Source organism: Netta rufina (assembly GCF_964035555.1).
Source record: "Netta rufina genome assembly, chromosome: Z".
Lineage (NCBI taxonomy): Eukaryota > Metazoa > Chordata > Aves > Anseriformes > Anatidae > Netta > Netta rufina.
This window is the reverse complement of record NC_140126.1, coordinates 70286296-70306915: the sequence shown is the minus strand read 5'-3', so window position 1 is coordinate 70306915 and position 20620 is coordinate 70286296. Positions and strand designations below refer to the sequence as shown.

The following is a 20620-nucleotide window of genomic DNA, read 5'->3' as shown; positions in this document are numbered from 1 at the left end:
TTTAAAAACTACCAGTCACACAGACAGAATGTCTGAAAAGTCTTTTGCATGCCTAGACACATAAAGTTGTGAGGATGCTGCTTACTCATGGTATCTAACTATATCCCTCCAATATCTACTAAGAGATACAATTGTCACACTGCATTACATTCCCCGTCTCTTATGATGACCATCAAATATGCTGTAGAAGTATAAAAAAGTCACTTTAACCTCATCAAATTCAAAGCCAGACTGTACTCAACTCTCCTATACCAACCTAGCATGAGTTTTGCCCTAGAAAGCTGACACCCAAAATGAGAAGGAAAAGAGAAGAACTAGAGAGCATGGAAAGCACTGCTAGATCAAGACCTCCTGGCAGCTCACCAACCAGCAGGAAGAGAACTGGGATTTGCCAGGCCTTGCACTTCTCCCACCTCAACACCTTTTCTCTCTGCTTACTGATGTAACTGCCTACATCCAAGGGTAGCTTGGCTGTTCTGATGATGCATTCCCTGCCTGCAGAGAATCGGGGCACTGAAAACAAACCCATGATGTGATTTTACCTTTCTTCACCATCATCCACCTGTACCCAGGGGCACAAATGCCAGCTCTGAGCACCATGGAAGGCATGTAACAGCAATCTTTGGACCAAGCCCTGCAAGGTGGGGTTGTGAAATGATGAGACAGCTATGCTGAAGCATCATTAGAGATGTTTCTGACACAACTTTTTCACTCATGTTCCAGAGGGTGAAGGAGGGATGGTGAAGGAGGGAGGTTGCCAAAGAGCTTTGGCAACAAATGCCCCTGTAAATTAAATGCATGTGAAAAAAGTATAGTGTGAAGGAGATTATTTTTTCCTTGCTTTCTGGATGCTGCCTCTCCTACTTTCTTTTATACTTGTCTACAACTCTTAAGATCATTTCAGAGATTAGTTTTGGCCATCAATAAATCCTCAGATGAGCTGCTGTGCACTATTTGCACTTGCTAAAATAGATACATGGCCTACAAACAGCTAAGAGCTCTCCAGCCTTTGCTGCATGCTCTGGGTCCATCATTGACCCCAAAGGGCTCTTGAAGCTACTGGAGTAGGGCACTGTGGAGTAGGGTACTTGTATTTAACAGCCTTCAGCAGCTACCAGCATCAGTCCTTGTGGAGCAGGTTCTCAGCAGTATGCACACCACTGAAAGCAGTGACTACCAGCTGAGGGATGAAATTGCTCCAATCTTGTTGCAGCATCTTACATGGGAGCCATGCCTGGATGAGGCCTTCCTGAAGTCTCCCTTCACCGCTTCTGGATGCAAAAAATGCTCCAAAGGCAGGAGAGAGCATCAGTCTTTTTCACTTCCTAACCATTTGCTTCCACATTTAACAAAACATAGTATAGCAACTCATCATGGACATTTGGCAACAAATGTCAGACTGCAATGATACCTCTTACGGTACAATAAAGGACCATCTGGAAAACTGCATGCATTATTTGGGAGAGGGACTCAGATCTGCTAAGTGGCTAAAAATTAGTTTAATGATTCTGTATTTAGCCTTTAAATCTATACTTAATGTGACATTGTGTTTCTAATTAGGGACTGAGAATGTTCATTTACCATTTCTGTCATTACAGATTAGACTTCACAGGCTATTATTAAAAAGTTCATATTTTGAATATAAAAAGGAATTTGTAGACTCAGACATGGACTGTAAATTCTTATAATGAGCCATTCATCTTCAGGTCAGGTTTTATAATAACTAACTGCTACAAGTTAGTTGGGAGTGAGGAAAATGGAAAGGAAAAAAATGGAAATTATGGAATGGCTTGGGTTGGAAGGGACCTTGAAGATCACCTAGTACCAACACCAATTTGAATAAACACTAGAATAGTAAGTGTTGCATTTAAACAGGTTGAAGCCTAATTGTATTTAAAATGCCCAAACTGCTTGTGACACATTATTTCCACCTCTGCCACCACAATTTATTTAAAGGCACAATGCATATTGGGGAGTTAGCAAATATATACTAGCAGGGCATCTGACATGACAGCCAAGGCTCAGATAAGAAAATGCCACTCTTTTCTTAACAGCAAATATCTCAAAAATTTTAATTAAAGGAGCATGCTCTATGGAAGATGGTAGGGGAGGCGGCATATTCTGGGAAACAGGCCTGTAAAAATATTTCCTGGCCACCTCCTTTCTTACTGATGATCACCTAAGAGGTCACTGCCAGATTGTTTTAACCATGGAAAAATGTTATGAGGAAAGCAGGGAACATATTTTTAGCTGTCCTCCATGCACCTTTAGCCATAGGAGCCAAGCAATATGCCGCTTATCAATTCTCATGTTGGCTTCAAAGCAACAAAAATGGGGACTATCCTAGGTCAGGTAATACTGCACAGGGCTTTGTGTCTGGCATAGCCCCTCTCAAATGAATTCCTCAGTCCCAGGCATGTGGCAGAATGAAAAGTGCTCTCAGTGTGTTTTAAGATTTACAGGGGCTTTTCAGACAGAATGGCTACTATCAATCATCTCTGCATTCCCTGCAGGAAATTAGATTTCCTGTTGTTTAATGCTACAATGCCCGATAAAAGTCTATGAATGTGTAGTTCCAACAGTGCTACATTAAAAATCTATGCTGTGGACAAAAAGGCAGGGAAAACACATGTTTTCACCCAATATAGCAGAGAGAACATCTTTTTGGACACTACCTCTCTGATTCTGACTGATTTTTCATTTTAAATTACACTTTAATAACGAAGGCAAATATATGAAAGGACAAGAAAAGTATACTTGGAGGGTGAAGAAATCTTTTCCTCCTGTCAAATGATTTATTGTGTTCATGTCAGTCTTGTCTACAGGAAGGACAATTTATAGTTCTGTCACACACTGTCAGCTGGGCTCATCATTCTTACATTTAGAGGATTAAAAATCTTCAGAACAGCTTGCTTCAGGCAATAAATTTGAGAGATCTTATTTCTGGTGGTGTTCATTGTGTTTCTTCTGAGCTTATTGCTGTTTGTTCACCATTTTTAACCTTTCTTCCTCTAGCTGATGGGATGAACTAGTGACCCGTTTCTCAGTAAGAAGAGCCTTTCAGTTTCCTCAGGGAAGGGAGGCAGAGATTCCCCAGAAAGCTGGACATTATATCAATGACAAATCCTTGTGAAGCACTGAAAGGCTCAGCTGGTGTGACTGGTACTCCCTATTCCTGACCCCTGGCAGTAGGGTCAGCACAACCAGCAATAAGGCAAATATCCACAATATGTAAGCGGGCTGTCAGTGAACACCTCTGCCCACTTCTCTCTTCCCCTCTCTGGCACCCACTGTGTGTGGGGACACCCACAGTCATAGTGATAAAGAGATCAAGACCCAAGTGCTGAGCCACTGAGAGGGTAGGGGGAGCACTGATTGGCAGGGTGGTTAAACCCATCAGTGTTATCAATACACAGGTGCTGGGTGACCAGAGGATGGTGACGCCCGTCCTGGAACAGGGAAGAGCAGTGGCACAGGGAGCACTGTCTGTAAAATCAAGCAGCTACAGACTGAGTGGGACTTAGACTGGAACTGCTGCTGGATGGCAAAACATGCGATTGCCCAGTGGCCAGGGACACCTCCACTGTTGTTTTCTTCCTCCAAGGAGTGAGTGACTGACTCACGTCTTTTCTGTAAAGCCTTAATCTAGGTTATGATCATATTGTGTGCTGTGATTCTATGACTCTAATATAACCCAATCTGCAGAGGGTCTATCTAAGTGTAACTGAAAAGACTGTGTAACTATCTTGATATATATATATTTTTTCTTTTTATTTATTTTTTTTTTGGTGCAATAATAAATCTGTAATTGTAACTGCAAAGCCATAGTCAGTCCTCATTCATCCAAGGATCCCTAAGGGTCCTATGTAGTGTCGGGTAACAGCCACTTTTCGCAACAGCAACTGTGACAGCTGCATCTGGCAATGTCAACCTTTACCACTCTTTGTTATGCTTTTCCTTCATCCTCATCTTCCAATCGGTCAGATTCCTCCTGTAAGTGAGGACTGACCACAACCCTTTCAGGTCAAAAAGAAAACCACTACTGACTTCAGACTAAACACCCATGGATCTTCTGACTGCTTTTGGGGCTAAGCTGGTAGTAGAGAAAGTAGAGAATATGTGTAAGGAAACTTTACCTCCTGTCTGAAGAAGATCCTACAAGAAGGGGACTCCAGGTAGGTAAGGGTTAGAGAGGTCCTGGATATCCGTGCATGCTTTTTCCATCTCCCTGAGGTAAGATCAGCATTCAGGAGCTCTGAAAAGCAGCCATTTTCAATGCCCATTGCACCTGCTGCAGCAGCACACAAGAACCTCTCCAAGATTTCAGCGGGAATGAAATAAGTCTTACAGGACATCCAGCATTACAGTTAGTCTATTGACTGTTCTCAGTGGTTCTCTTGTCAATAAGCATGAGTCACCCCATAATTAGGACCAAAAGGAGAGTATTGCATCAAATCTATGTCAGAGAGGTAGTTCTATGGATAGGCAATCACAAGCAGGTATGTCAATCTCTATCAAAATCTGGCAGAAGTTTTCACCTTCCCTGCAAACCCAGAGGTACACCCTTGCTGAGAAAGCCCTCACTGCCTTTTATATACCAGTTGAATATTTATTGGTTTCAATATTGATTTTGGGCAGTCTGATAGTGTTAGGGTAACGAAAAGAAACACAAAAAAGTCGATTCTACAGAGTAAAATAATGAGCTAATTTAAAAAGAAAACACTTACACCTAACAAAGATGTAGAGCCATATTCCATTGTGGAAACATTCACTCCTGTAACTTCATTGATCATCAATTCACAGACCTTGTGCTAGCTGGCTCCTTCATCAAACTTGAAGGATTATTTTGCCTCACCTACATTTTATGTTGCAGCTGAACTGAAAATGGAGCTGAGCATTTCTTCCTAAGCGTATGAACCATTAGACTGTGAGATCTGACATTTATCTAAATGTCTAGTCCTTGTGATACCTTAGGGTAGCAGGTCTGAAGAGAACAGGAGATTTGAGTAGTCACTTGCTGACCTACACCTGCGGCTATCTCCTTCTCCACCAAATACCACAGGAAAAGCCAGCAAATTGGATGGAGGCAAGTTGAAAACATGGCATCTACTTCAGACCTAACCTCATCTTCATCTATGTAAGATCATACCTATGTCATACCTATGTCATACAGGACAGTTTTCAGGGGGATTCGATGCTACTGAGCATGATGTTGGGTATTAAGGTTATCAAATAAGAAAGCATTCATCCTGACAAAAAATATGACCAACAAGCGACTCAACTTCTGCAGGGCAGAGCTTCCTTCTGTGTAGGCCTTTCTCTGCCCAGTGGTTATTTTTTGAGTCAACTGAGTGCTGCACTCACCTCAACAAAGATGAAACAGGGGATGATGGAGTAACTTCTCTGGGTGTTGTTTCCTAAAGCCATTTCTCATCACACTTCTTGGGGAGGCACCGTTCAAAAATATATTATTCTGAAAAAGAAAAGATGAAGATATTTCAGTATGTTTTGTCTTTTTGCAAACTCCACATTTAACATAACAAGGTTCATAACATGGAGCACTGACACATCAGACCATAGATATAGACAAAACAGAGCACAAAGGTCTAACTTGTAGCAGTACAAAATAATGTGAGAAGGCATTCCCTCTGCAGCAAAAAAAGCAAGTAACAGACAGATCACAAATACATTACCAACAGAGCAAAGAGCAACAAGGGATACAACTGTTTTCCTGAATAACAATCCTCCTTCAAGCAAAGGCTTCTTCACCGGAACATATTGTAAAATACATTTCCAGCCTACTAACCTGCCTACAGTGTATTTTGAATCCAGAGGTGGTGGTAATTGAGTTGAGAACTTGCGCTTTAAAATACATGCTTATCATACATTCACTGTACACGTGATCAATGTTTATCTGCGTGAAATGTAAACTACTTGAGAAGACAACACGGCTCATGTACCCAAAAGATAAGCATATACAACAAGAATACAGCGAAGGATTGGGCCAATACTATAAAGACTTTCTGGCCTGCTATAAATTAGCACATTAGCTCGCAACCCCCCATCCATTTAGCATTACTTCAGGCTACTGGCTACATCAATTAACATAGTCTTGTAACACTCTGCGCCAAGACATTTAATCTCTGCAGCACAAAACGTAGGAAAGGAGAGAACAGAAGATTAACACAGAGAACCTTTACTGAGAATGTATGTGCTTTTGTGCATACATGAGGTAACACACCAAGAAGCTGATGTAAACAATTTAAGAGAGAGGAACAGGTAGTGACCTAGGCTAGGAGGGAAGTAGGTCTGGAAAAGCAGCGTGTAGCTGCCAGGTGTGTGAAACACACATGAAGATGCAAATCATTTGATATCAGTTTAAATGTGAGCACATCAAGAAGGAGCACAAATTTCACAGAATCATAGAATATCCTGAGCTGGAAGGGACCAATGGGGATCATCGAGTCCAGCTCCTGGTTCCACGCAAGGCAACTTGAGCGTTGAACTACATACAGGCAGGTCCAACCTCATTTCCAATAGAAACCAACTCCCTGACAATGAGAATCTCCGTGGGCCAGGGCCATGGGGCAAGAAGAAGGCAAAAAACGGTGTGTTTTCCAGAATATGCTTTGCACAGCATCTTATTCCAGCTCTTTGGCCTCACTGGTGTCAGGGTGACAACAGGCCTTGGCATATGGAGCCTGTGAGGTTCACAACGCCTGTCAGTGCTTTCCCACCAGCTCTCAGCAGGGGAACTGGGAAAAAAACAGCAATTAGCAGAGCATGCAGCTCAGCAGAGGCTATGAACTGTGGAGCTGGGTCAGCTGTCACCAGGTTGCTACCAGCACCAAGCTCCATGTCACTGTGATGCAGGTTCTAGTTTTGCTGCCTATGAACTACTTAGTATGTTTTTCATCTCAGCTTTCCATAATTTGACCCGGAGCTGTAAAATACATAACATATATGAAGGTTTTGGCAATGTGGTTCTAGGCTCAGCACAGCTATACTATCTCCTATGAAGCCACACTGTGTGCTAATCTTGAACTCTTAGCCATTAAAAAATGCAGTTCTGGATAACACATAATACTCAGGACATGTTACCTCTGACAGGCTCCAGACTCTCATGCTACACTGTATCCCAGTTCTTAAAATACAAATATTCTGAATTTCAAAGTGCCTGTTTTTCGAAACACACTTCAGTTTTACTTAGGAGGTAAAATGGGTTTTATCTTAGAGATTTGTGTTATTATTATTATTATTATTATTATTATTATTATTATTATTATTATTATTTTAAGACAAGCTAATCCAACTCGATTTGAGTTGTAGAAAAAAATTCCAATCACTATTTTTTTAACACTTTCCACACTGATGGCTCTTGTGCCACATGCCTCTGCTTTTAACCCAGCAAACACATGGTGCTTGGTAGAATAGTAGGTTAAACAGTTAGAGCCGCTTACAGAGATTTACTGTACTAAACTCTTTTTGTGCCCTGGGGATAGACTTTCAGCACCTTTTTTGCAGATCCTGCTTTTCAAATGGCTTAGTGTAAAGATGTTAATGCCATAGCACCTTCATGAATGCCTTCCCAGATCAAGCTTTGAAATAAACAAGATTTTCCATAACATTGTTGATGACATAAAGCCCTGCCTTCAGTTCCAACAGCTGTGATTGCTGTGTGTTCCTAACAAAAGCAGAGGGCTGCAAGTAACCCAGGAATTTAAGAAATTTTCTCAACAGATGCATGAAGCAACTGCACAGACTGGCAGAGAAGCTCAAAGTTCTTAGTAGGCATATAAAATTGCCTAATTGAATGCTAAGGGGCTCCTGATGTCATAAATACGCACCACCATGTCTATTCTTTCTTTTTGTGAAAAACTGGTTTAAAAACTGCATTTCCTATGGGAAAGCATTTTGCATGTCAGCTTCTCTGTGATGACACATTTGTGTCAGACATGAGCAACACGAAACCAAACAGTTGCCTGATCAGGCCAGTTAATTCCCACGTTGTGGGAAAACTCCCAGCCAGCCTGTGTTTGTCGTAGCAGGTCTTTTCATCAGCTCAGTCTCCAGAAGGGCAAGGGGGAGGAGCAGTGGCATCCTAGTGGGAGCACATTACCTTTTGTCTCTCTCCAGCTGGCAATGAGTCCTCTAGGGATGCAGAGGACTGTGAAACACAGACCACAGCAATCCCTTACTGCTTCAGTCTGCAGGCAGTCAGAGATAATGCACTTTTGCTGAAAGAATGGGGCAATTGTAGTAAGAAGTAAAACAAGTGTTTAGGTGACTGTCCCATTTTATAATCCATGAGTATCTCTGCACTGGACACATTTTCACAGTACCAAGTGTCTCACCAAAGCAACAGAAAATAACAGCTATAATATCAGCATCAGGTATTGACTTCTTATTTTTACTTTTTTTTTTTTTTAATCAATTTGTCTAAATTGTTAAGGAAATCACGCTAACAAATCTATAGAAGGTTTTTAGATCCCACACCCTGTGACCTTTTAACACCTGACACATGAGCACTGCAAAGAGAAAAGAACTGGTTAAATCTAATCCAACTAATTAGGAACCCCAGTATAGGTAATATTAATAGTCTGGAGCTCTGGTATTATGAGACATAATAATGCCTCTTTAAACAATGTATTAGATATTACATTTGTGAATTAATTAACATTAGGTAGTTCTCATCTTTCTCCATTTACCCTACACGCATTTTCAGAAAGACCCTGAACTACAGCGCAGGAGGTTATTGTCTGACATTTCCTGGGAGAGCAAGCAGAGACATGGAATATACGTAAGTGAATTGAAAATTAACTAAAAAAGACAGCAAAGAAAGAAGAACTCATGCTGAAGAGATTTTGTAGCCTCTGGGATCCATCCAGGGAAGAAAAAAAAAAAAAAAAAAAAAAATGACAGTCAAACAGCAGAGGAAGGAAAAATGTTCTAAAAAAGGCCTTCTCTTACAGCTTACTAACCAGCAGAATTTCTAAAAACCCCATTCAGGTATGCTCTAAAGCTTTTTATTTGAGCATGTGGCACATGGCAAAAAGGATATATGTAGGGTAAATTAGCATTTGCTGAGTCTTTATGGTTTAGCTCCTGCAGCAGACATAGCACACCTCATCATTGTTCCGTGTTACCAGCGCGCAAATCAACAAATTGCAAGTCCGTTTCTCAGAAGCCACCTGTAGGTTTTTTAAGCTTTGTCCTGTGTAGGTGAGAATTAATATTATGGCCTTACATACTTTTACAGCATATAACGAGTACCTGGGCAACAGTGGAAAACACAAAAATCAAAAATCAGGAGAGCTAAATCCCAGAACAGGTACCATTTATTACAGTTTTCAACCTGTCTCATTTTATCAATACCAATTCATGTTTCTTTTGACATTAGCTGAGATTGCCAGCCTGAAATGCAGGATCTGCTCTGAAAACTAAGACACCAGTATAGCCACTGACGTGCTGGACATCACTTCACTGCAGAAGCCCAAATCTGCTTGGACATGAGGTGAGGAGAGCTACCATTGATACACTTTTCACTTGATCCCCGGATGTGACAATGCACAAAAAACTAGAGTGCATTTCCTGTCCTTCTTAATCTAGTCTGTTTCATGATCTTTTCAGCAGCAGCTAATGCTGTTTTAAAATAAAATTAAAATGTTATATAAGGAGAACACAGATCTGGTATTTCCATAGCAAAATTAGAGACACTTAAAATGCAAGCATTTGGTGGTTTGTAAATTAGTTTAACCTTGCATTAACAATTAGCAACCCTCTGTGGGTAATTGGATTCAAATTATAAACATCTTCATTCTCATTAAAATAAGGATTCTGTTTACAAGTAAAAAAAAAAAATCACTAAAACTTCTGTGCCAGTCCATCAAGGATCAATCTGCACAACTGAAACATGAAACCGTATATGTCAAACCCCCATTCAACTAAGAAAACAAATTCAAACTAATGCCACTGCTCAAGATGATTACCCAAGCCTTTGCGGAGCACTGTGTTGTTGTAAGCATTACTTATTACACTGATTCTTACAGAGAGTCTAAAGCAGAGTCCTCTGTTTCTTGTGGGGCAACAGAGCCAGAGAGAGTTGAAGCAGTTTCTCAGAAGTTACACAATGACTCAAAGTCTAAGTTGAAACAAGATATATGAATCTCAGACTCCTGTCAAGCACTCCATCCACCTGACTGTGAACACTTCAAATGTATTTGACAATTCCTGCACAAAAACTTTGTAGTTCTGATTGGGCATTTAAGTAGTACAGGTTTCCCTTGGCTTGCTACTGAAACCAAACTGAGTTTTGAGACTCAAAACATGACAGAAAACACATCACAACTCTGCACAAGCACTGACCAAACATCAGTCTGTGGCAGCCTCACATCCACTCTACGCAGCTTCACCCCAGACATGTCCAAAGGCACCTCACTTCCCCAGAAAAACCACGATATGCACATGCATGTAATTTTAACCAGGTTGTAACAGGATAACAGAGGGTTAAAAAATCTTTCCCAAAGCTCTTTTCAACATAAACCTAATGAATGAATACAAAAGGGCTTAAGGAATTAAGAGTACAATTTACCTTCGAAAGACAGTCATGGCTGTTCAATGTTTTCTCAGCTGAAATATAGATATTTTTTGTATTTACTTACAACATTGTGTGGTGGCATGAACCATCCCAAAATCTAAACTCTGTAAGGATAGAGACTTGTTTGTGTTTTGGTTTGGATGCAAGGCAGATAAGCATACCACAAGACTGCTGGTTTGATATCAGCACATAAAAAACAGCAAAACTAAGGTAACAGCACCACCTCTGCAACTATTAGAAGGTACCAGACAACTGGCACTCAATTTGCTGTCTCAAAGAGCCAGAACACACTGATTTTGACCTACAAAGGGGAAAGCAATCACTGGGATCTGACTGCACTCAGTCTGTGGAAAAGTGTATGTAAACACTGGTGACGGGTGGAGCTTGGACAAAGGGGAAGACACCCACTGAGCTCCAGCTTCCCATCATCAAAGAGCTCTTGAGAGGCAAAGAGCCACCAGAAGCAGTAATGTGCTGTCAGACTGCTGACAGTGTACGGCCACAGCCTGACTAGCATGTCTGAGTCATGCTTAAATTTTACTTGCTAACAGAGAGATTGCCTACTAGCTGATCATAAATGAACATGTGTTTTAAGTTTCAAGACTTGCCAAGCGTCTGCATCCCGGAGCACTCCTAATTTCCTAGTTTGCAAGAACACTGAGAAGATTGGATGAATAGATGAAACAGAAGCTCAGTGCATAGGATCTAAATCTCATCACAGAATAAAAAAAATATTTTAAATTTTCCTAAGAGAATAAATGTCTGGTTTATGCTTAAGCTACAGCCATTCAAATAAAACGCCGTGTTAGTGAAAGTGCTCTTACCTATTTCTCTACAGAATCAATGATAAGAAACAGATTCTATATCACTAAAGATAGCAGGTAAAAGAGCAAAAAAACTTGCTACCAATACACAAAATAAGCCCACACATCTTCACCATCACAGTAGACAATTTTGCAGCATTTGAGTATTAAACCAGAAGAACAGTTTCTCTGGTGTCCCTTTTCTGCTTGCAGAGATAACATTTTAAGATATGTACACTCATTAGCAAACCATTTTACACCGAACAATATCACCTACATATTTAAACTGATGAACTGACAATACCTTGTTACAAAGACAGCTACAGGAACAGCCATCAGGATTCATAAACTACCAATCTCTTAAAAACATGCTGCTGAAACCCAAAGCAGGGTTTGATCTAGAAAAGGAAGTAGTGCCAGAGATTTTAAGAATTCCTTCAGGGGTATTTTTGCTTGCTACAAGGTTCATGTGGAAAATTGTCCAGCACCTAAGTGATAAGCAGCAGTATAAACTTGATATGCTTTTATCTGATAAGGGATCTGCACCACTTACATCTTCAAGAGAGTTCAAGTGGTATGTCAGCAAGCCAGAACTCAAAACAACTTCCCACTGCAGGCAGGAAAGTGAAATCCCAGATAAGGACAAAATTTACATCCATGCCACAGGGCTGGAATTTCTTGCAGGGTTATGCTTCACCCCAGAACAGATGCCGCCTTTGTAGAACCCAATACTTGTGTAAATAGCAGGTACATGCGTGCTAATATGCAGAAGGCCAAACAAAATGACCATAAGCCTTATTTTCAACCATCATGCCTTTCCTTGCCCTCCAGGTCTGCAAGTATCACTACAGTTGATCTGTTTCATTTGGTGAATTCCTTGCCAAAATGCTCCGTGTATCATTTACTCGGTGTTACTTTGAGTAATACTTACTAAAATGTGATATCACATCAGCAAACCACATGAATAAAACTTTTATCCTGCTACAGCTGATAACACTTCTGCCTTTCTTGTGGAAGGATTAGCAATGCATGATAAATGAAGTAGAAACCTGATGGAGATTCATTAGGAATTTCTTTACAAATATTGAGCAGTCTGCAAAACAAACCTCACTGAATTTATCCATGCAATTAACAAGACTGATCCTACTCCTAACTTTCAATTAATTAAAAAATGCTAATTTTCTAGCTCTCACTTCATCCCTTCAGACTTTCAAGTGAATCTAAATGGAACAGCCATGCATTATCTTGGGCAAAATAAAAATATTATTTCTGGCCTTTACTCATCCTCCTGAAGGTACTTCATCTTGATTCACATTAACCGGGCTTGTAAACTCCTCTGAATAAATGCAAAAAGTAATTGGTAATTTCTTGTACTTCTAACTGGCTAAAGCTCCATGTATTTCTAAGGACATTTATAGCAATAAAATGGCAGGTATTGTCAGCAATAAGATAACAGTTTGTAGACATAAGGAACTCTGAATTCCAAAGATAACTAACATGATTTGTTTAGTGAAAATATAGCAGTCTGTAGTTATGAAATTAACATATTAAAGACCCAGAACTGCAGTTGACTGATTTCATTAATAATGGGCACAAGACGTGGCTTCTCTGCTTAGATCTGTGCTGATCGTGGGTTTTAAAATGTTGTACAGAGTTCTAATTTCAGTGTCTCATTTGTATAGCCTACAAAAAACAAAACAAAACAAACAAACAAACAAAAAACAAAATACAAAAATAGTCAAGAACACTTTTTGTCTACAGCTGGCAGTCTTACAAAGACTCAGGCTGGAAAGCAAATATTAAACTATGACCTCCCAGATCCTTGGGATAGTACATGAAGGGTTTGTGACTAAATTTCAGCCTACAGAAACAATTCCATTGCACTTGGTACCTCTCCTTGCAAAGCACTGAAAGGCACTTAGGAAATCCAGGACACCTTCAATGGAAAAAAAGACAGATCTGCCTGCTCCTTAGGCTTTTGTCATAACACATGAAAAAAGAGGAAGAATTTGAAGAGAAAGAAGAAAGCAAAAGAAAACAAGGTTGTGGAATACAGAGGGTGACAATGCAAAAGTAGAGGACAATTGAATGTGTGACAGAAAACTGCTACAGGAAAGAGTGCATGCATGAAACCAATCTCAAATTCTGTGGTGATGGAAAACCACAAGCCTGAAAATCCTGTCTACTATAATAAAGGGATATCAGTGTAACAGGTTGTAGAAAATATTTCTCATTTCCCCTCCCAGATCTCTCAGGATTTTGCAGAACAGATTTTAATATGAAGAAAAAATTGTCCAAAGAAACTTCCCTTATTCAGATAAACACATATTTTACTCCAGAAAACATCTATTCTTGTTTGTTTTTGTTTTTTCCTTTCTGCAACACCATTTGTCAACAGTCCCATTGAAATTTATTTAGCTACTCAAAAAACAAACAAACAAACAAAAACCAAACCCACAAACATTGGTTGCTTATGTGCCAGCAAAACCACAAATAAATGGTCTTTATTTTGTAAGAGGGTTTCACAGCTATGCACAGAAATAATTTGTGGAATCATGATATTAAAAATGTTTTTCAAAAATAGATGCTCCCTAGTCTTTTTATATGCCAACCCTGCTGAGCCTAAGTCCAAGTAAGCCCCTGCTTCACATCTTCATTGTATTTTAATTGGGTTGTTTTAGTAAATGATGCAACTCATCCTCTTATTTGCAGGATTTCATGCTGTGCTGAACAAAGCAGGTCACCAAAGGTCACAGTGCCACCCACAGCAGGAGGACCAGAACCATACTGAAACCTGAAAACCAAACCAAACCAAATCAAACCATACACACTTTCCTCAGTCCCAAATATGGACAGAAGGTAAGTAATTAAAAATACCTACCCAGTGAAATTCAGGTAGAACACATAAATATCTCACTTCAAGCTCAACAGAAACGTGTAAATTATACATGGGCAGGGGAACGAGGAGGATCAGGGTGAGGATGAGACTTAGAAGTCTGAACAGCTTAATTTTTTATTTATTTTTTAATCAAAGCTTATAAACATGGCCCATTGAAAGAAAAACATGATGATGTCTAAAGAAGAGCTTCTCCCTCAAATATTTTTAAATCACTTCTGATTTTCTCAGCTCTGGATTTCTGTTTGAATGTAGGATAACAAGATATAGTTTTATACAGAGGTGGTTTTATTCCCCAGTGTTAAGAAGTGCCTCTTTCCCCCTCTACTCTCACCTGCTCCACAGCACACAGTCCAGCACACATTTGAGTGCAAACACGAACAGAGTTATGCCCTTGTTTTGCAGCTTTTCAACTGCAGGAGGAAGTGAACTGGTTAGCAGGGATTTCCCTGCTGCCACAAACAGATGCACTGGAACAGATATAATGCAACCAGTCCCAGTACTGATCTGCCCATATCCCTGCTACCTGGCACCACTGCACACTGGCTTCTTTCCCAAGCAGTCCAACCAATCCAGCTGGCTAAGGTGAAAGAAGAGTCTATGGGATGCTCTGACAGACACTTGAAGGGAGAAGAAACAAACAGCCCTTTCCCTTTTACACCTGCCATTGCAGAGCAAGTGATGGCATATCCATCCCCTTTGTTTGAAGAAGACGCTTGTGAATGGTGCTAGCGACTCTCAGGCTCCAGATGGAGATCTCCAAGGAAATATCCAGATCCCCCTCTCTCTCCTTCCACTTTCCTACTGGAAGAGTTGAGGAAACCAGTGCTTTTGGAGTGTTCACACAGGTCATAGCGTAAGCATGAAACAGTGGGAATATCAATGAGCACAGGAATGAACAGAATGAACAGAGGGCACCTAAGGCTGATAGTCTGGAGGGAAATAAAATCAGATGAGTCACATGTTTTGATTGAATTCCAAACCTTTTTTTTTTTTTAAACTAGGTGAATGCTGCATTGAAAATTTCAAACCAAAATTGTGGTGAGCTAGTAGTAAACACCAGGCATTTAATAAGCACAAGAGAGTGCACTCTATGGGCAAAAAAATGCATTAATTTTCACCCTTCAAGGCCAAGACAGCAAGACTAAGCAAGTATTGTAAAAGCCCAATTCCTGTAGCTGAGACCACAATGTTACTTCTTAGAGTCTGCTGTGGTTCAAATTGCATTCAGTTAAACTATACACAGTAAATTAGCTGATTGTATACTTTGTAGACACTTACAAGCATATAAATTGGTATGCACTCGAAAACAACATGAACCTACGAAGTGTATCACAGACGATGACTGGAAATAAGCAGAACAGATTCACAATTGCACGTGGTCAAAACAGTCATCTGAACACTAAAAGCTGACAATTGCACATAAACATGCCTATCCTGCCTTCTGCTGTTTGCTGGCATCCCTTTAAAAACACTATGAAGAACACGGTGTCTTCTTTAATAGCCTTTCATTGCTGATACACCTCTAAAATACTACTATTCTAATTTACTAGAATTACTTCATCAGCCCTTTAAAAATGAAAAAATCCTCTCCAGCAAATTGGAACACTGCATATAGAGCGTTTTGCATCGCAGGGGAACTAGTTTCCACCATCTGTTATTTTTTGCCCAAGAGCCATTGACTTATGCATTCCTGTTTTGAAAAATCCCCAATATATCATAGAAAGATGTAGTCACCCCAATCACAATATTGTAAAGCTATACTTACACAATCCATTGAAAAATCTTTACCATAGGAAACACTCTAGACTTAGCTGATTTACTATTGCTGCTTGCAGTGATATAAACTTTGTGTTTTATAAATGTACAAAACTTCTTTTCTTTATAGATATGTATACACAAAGACTTTCAAACTTTTTTTTTTTTTTTTTTTTTTTTTTTATTACATGTGATACATTGCATTCATATAATAAACTGGTATTAATGATCACTTTTAACAATAGAGTATTTATTCTCACAAAAAGAAGCTTTTCTCCTGGTTTTGAGATCAACTTGCATTTAAATTATACCCACTTTTCTGTCTCCCCTTAGTTTGTTCATGTTTCTCTCTTGCTGTCATATCAGCAATGACAACTGACCTATCCAAAAAACTATTGCACGACTCTCTTCAAATATATTTATATATGATAATACAAACAAAAGAAAAACAGTCAAAGCAAAGCTAAGAAGTGACAAGTTAATATCCACAGCGTTGGAGTGGGTTATATATTCTTCTGTGCTGTGGAAGACAGAAATAGCAAAGATTGTAAAGAACATAAACTACTTCCACATTGTATCATTTACACTTGCTCCACTTGATTCCTTTGTTTTAGTCTAGCTGATTCCCCTCTGAAAACAAACAGATATTCTTTGCAGACATTTCTACCTTTTCTTCCAAAACCTTCCAGAAGACATGCTGGGGATGTTAGAGGCACAGACGCTATGCTTCTATTCCTTGTTTCCCTGCCCTGGGGCTCACGCCAGGCTAGAAGCTCCTGTTTTCACACCGTGCTTCACACACCCTCTCGGCAGCAGCCCACTCTGCTGCAAACCGCTGGTTATGGCTAAAGCACTTCCAGTGTACATGTATATTGCCCACTGCCTGCTCTGCAGCTGCTCCCAGGCTGTTCCTCATAGCCTGTGAGATCAGCCCCGGCAGCACCTCCTTATTCACAGCACCCTGGCTTCTGCTCCTTGTATGAGCACCTCTTCCTTCTCTGTTTGCTCCTGCTGTAGTCAAGTCTTTACCTCTCATCCTGTTTCACTATTTGTTTCCCTGGAAGAGCTGTTCTAATTGCAGATAGCACGGTCTGCACCTTGCTAACCAGTATTTTCTGGTGTATCAATGGCCACAGCAGTACACATCACCTTCTAAGAACTTAACTCTCGCCAATGTTTACTTTGATCAGAACTGCAGGCTTTCCCCGGTGTCCAGAGACTAATTTTGCACGAGCCCCAGAAAGATCAGAGATGGCCGTAGAATGAGACCGAAAGTCTGGGTGCACTTGATGTTACTTCTTTTCATGCATAAATCTCTGCCAAAACGCCCACTTTGACACTTACTGAGGCACTACCCCAGTGAGGAAGTTCCGCTCACAAGCACCATGTTAAGCACAGGCACTGTGTTGTACTGACATGTTGCACCCCTCTGACTATCACGTGCATTATTTGTAAATTATATGCTTGGACTACTGCAATGATACATGCACGTTATGCAGGAAAACAAATTAAAAAAAAATAAGGTAAAGTTGAAATAAGCACTCTTTTTTTCTCCAAAGTTTTATGTACAAGTGGTAGAAAATATTTTCTTCCTACAATCCAGGAGACTTCCTTATGCATCCCCTGGGGTGCCTACACCCTGCTTTAGAGACCCCTGACAATCTTTTCTGACCCAAATACACATTCATTTGGCATACTCTTTCTTTCTGCATAACTTCTCAGCTTTTTGTATTTCTTTTTAAGCTTGCACAAGCCAATGCACCTCCTCAGAATGATGATTTGTGGCTGCAGGGGCACATCTGACCCAGCTCTTACTGCCACCCACAGAGAAGCTGCAGTGGAAGCTTGCACAACATTTTCTCATGCAGAAATGGTAAAGTAAAATAGTTCATTTTTATTTAAGAAGTCATTCAGTGCACTTATTTTTTCATTTAAAAGACTTAAGTTTGGGGTCAAGCCTGTTTACAGTCCTGGGATCACAGTGATAATTTTGTAACAACTTGGTCTGATTCCCTTTCATCCCTTCTTCTTCAGCCTTCAATTTTACAGCAGCAAAGGGTGCTCCAAAATTCACTTTAAAGATTCTCAATAACTCATTAACAGGAGCTCTGTGGCTTGTGAAGATCTGGGTAGAGGATGGGGTAGACCTAAGTCAGAATACAGGCCTCTGTCCAACCCTTCACCCTCCAAAAAACCCTTTTCAAAGAGATTATGCATTATATCAACCAAGTGCTGCTTTTGACATTTTCATGTCAGTTTCACTGCTTGAGCAGACTACAACCTTCTCTCTCAGGACTTGCAACACCCAGACCAGTATTCAGACTGCTGCAGGAAGGTGTGCTCAGTCCTTAATTTTCCATCCTAACTGCCTTTTCTCCTGTCAGGCAGCCTTTAGAGCCTCATTCTCTTCCTGCATTTCCAATGAGAACCAAGGAAGGGAACATTTAGGGAGCTCAGTGTGCAAGCTTCCAAATTCAAGGTACAGAGGTCTTCTTAGAGCTGTCAGTGTGGCCAGGCAGTGTTGCACCATCCCAGATATAAATCTAGGCATCAATCAAGATATGGCCATTGCTCTGCTTACAAGCCACTGTTATCTACATGTATCTGCTTATATCTTTATATGTTACCTGTCTGCTTGAGAAAGCAGCAACTACCATCCATGCGAAGGCTGGCAGCTTGGCCAACAGACCAGGCACTGACCCTCATTCCTCTAAAACCTGCTTTGCTTTAGCCCACATCCACTTCTCCACAGCAGCGTTGCAAAAACACTCTCAAGCCCTGCAGATCAGGCACAGAAGAGGCCTGTGACCCATTCCTTTCACAGCTGGTCCCAACAGCTCATCATTTAAAAGCAGCCAGACACAGATCAACTCCTTGCCCTCCACTGCCCATGACAGGTACATCCACAGGGAGATGATTCTGCTCCTCTTGCAGCCAGAGGCATTAATGAGCTCTGCAGAGAGCACAGCTGCCATAAAAATGGTCAGGGATGAATTTTTGAAAGCACTACTGAGCTAACTGATCAGTTACTGAAGGCAGGGGTAAAGCTCCCATAAAGAACAGAGTTCATCAGCAGCTAGGACTGTGTCTTGGTGTCACTACAAATTCGGATTTCAGTGTGACAATTCCTGGATCAGAGCTCTGTGTCTTGATGCATTGTTCAAGTATTAAGCATGGCTATAATTGGAAATTATTCAAAAGAGCATCACTATTTAACTCTACGTTTGCAAGCCGTGTGCTGAATTGAGTCTTGTCTGACCTCTTGCAGCTTCCAAAAAAACAGGTAAAAGCCAGACTGTGCATGCAGCAAATTCAGCAGAATCACAGTCACAGGCCCACCATCCCACCCTGATGAATTTACCACTGCTTGGCAGCACAAGGCGCACTGATCTGGCATTAACGAGTGTGCAACCATGCTCTCAGTGCTGACAAATAAGAACTGGACCCCGAGGAAGCCTGCTTGTATGAAGCAGTTGAGCTTTTTTACCTGTACCTCTTAGTAAAACTGGAACGTCTCCAAACCCCACCTCCCTGCACATCCTGGCACAAAGGATATAAATCAGCAGGAAATTGACACAGAGATGGATGACAGTAGGGAGGATGAGATCCACTGTAATGAGTTTGGTCCCATGGAGCAAAGCTCACAATAATACTGATTGGCATAAAAGAGTCCCAAGATAAGCAATACAACGATTATCACAACAGGAGGTATTTGCTCAGAAGAGAATGACTGCAACGGCTAAATATAGCCGGCTTCCCCAAGCAGTGAGGAACATATGATACTGCTATTCGAGTACCTCGAAAGTATAAATTACTTTAGAGCTCCACTCTCTTGAGAGTTACTTGCAAAAGGATCTTTTCATTTCAGGACTCATTTGCAAAGACGGATTTGAGCCCCAGGATGCAAAATGACGATGAGCCTCCTCACAAAAGCAAGGAAGTATTTAGCGTGCTGCTGATGATGACAGGTAGCAGGATGGAATGTAAGGCAGGGACGTTGTGTGAAGTATCAGATTTAACATACCATGGATTTCTAGCAAGTAGAGCTTTAGAAAGACTTCAGCACACTTGCAGCCACTGCATCTAGCCAACCAGACTAAACTTACTGCACCAAGTCAATGGCTGCTTATATGTACAAGCTAATACCTTTTCCTATCTTTAACTTGAGTGATGTGGTGTGTAGACGGACATCTCTTCAACTCTCGGTGTACATACCAATAAACAGATGAAAAGTAACCATGTTATCATCAATCTTAGAAAGCTGAAAGGGCTGTAAGAGATATCATCTTACCTAACCCAAAGGTGAAGGGCTTACCCTGCCCCAAACGCTCCACATAATATGTTATAACATCTCAGATTTTTGGAAAGGTGGCTAAATAGATATATGGTGGTTAAGAATCCAGAGTTAATGCAGATGATGATAAAAAATTTAAGATGGTGGGTAAGCCTCCTGCTTCGGGATTTTAGCTGTTTCTTGCAACTGGAGATCAGGATGAGAGCCAGTAGCAGAAAAACAGAAAAAGGGACACACAGATTACCCCACATTTGCCTGTTAAGGATTCTTTC

At 40.6% G+C, this 20620-nt stretch overlaps 1 protein-coding gene across 1 annotated transcript in view; it reads right to left on the bottom strand.

The window, feature by feature from the left end:
* Nucleotides 1-5427, bottom strand: part of PLPPR1 (phospholipid phosphatase related 1) — a gene marked incomplete at its 5' end in the record, with an annotated part of 69314 nt that extends 63887 nt beyond the window's left edge. The window contains one exon of the mRNA XM_084304774.1: nucleotides 5365-5427. Within this exon, the coding sequence (XP_084160900.1) occupies nucleotides 5365-5427 (63 nt within the window). The remainder of the gene's footprint in view (nucleotides 1-5364) is intronic.
* Between the last annotated feature and the right edge of the window lie 15193 nt (nucleotides 5428-20620).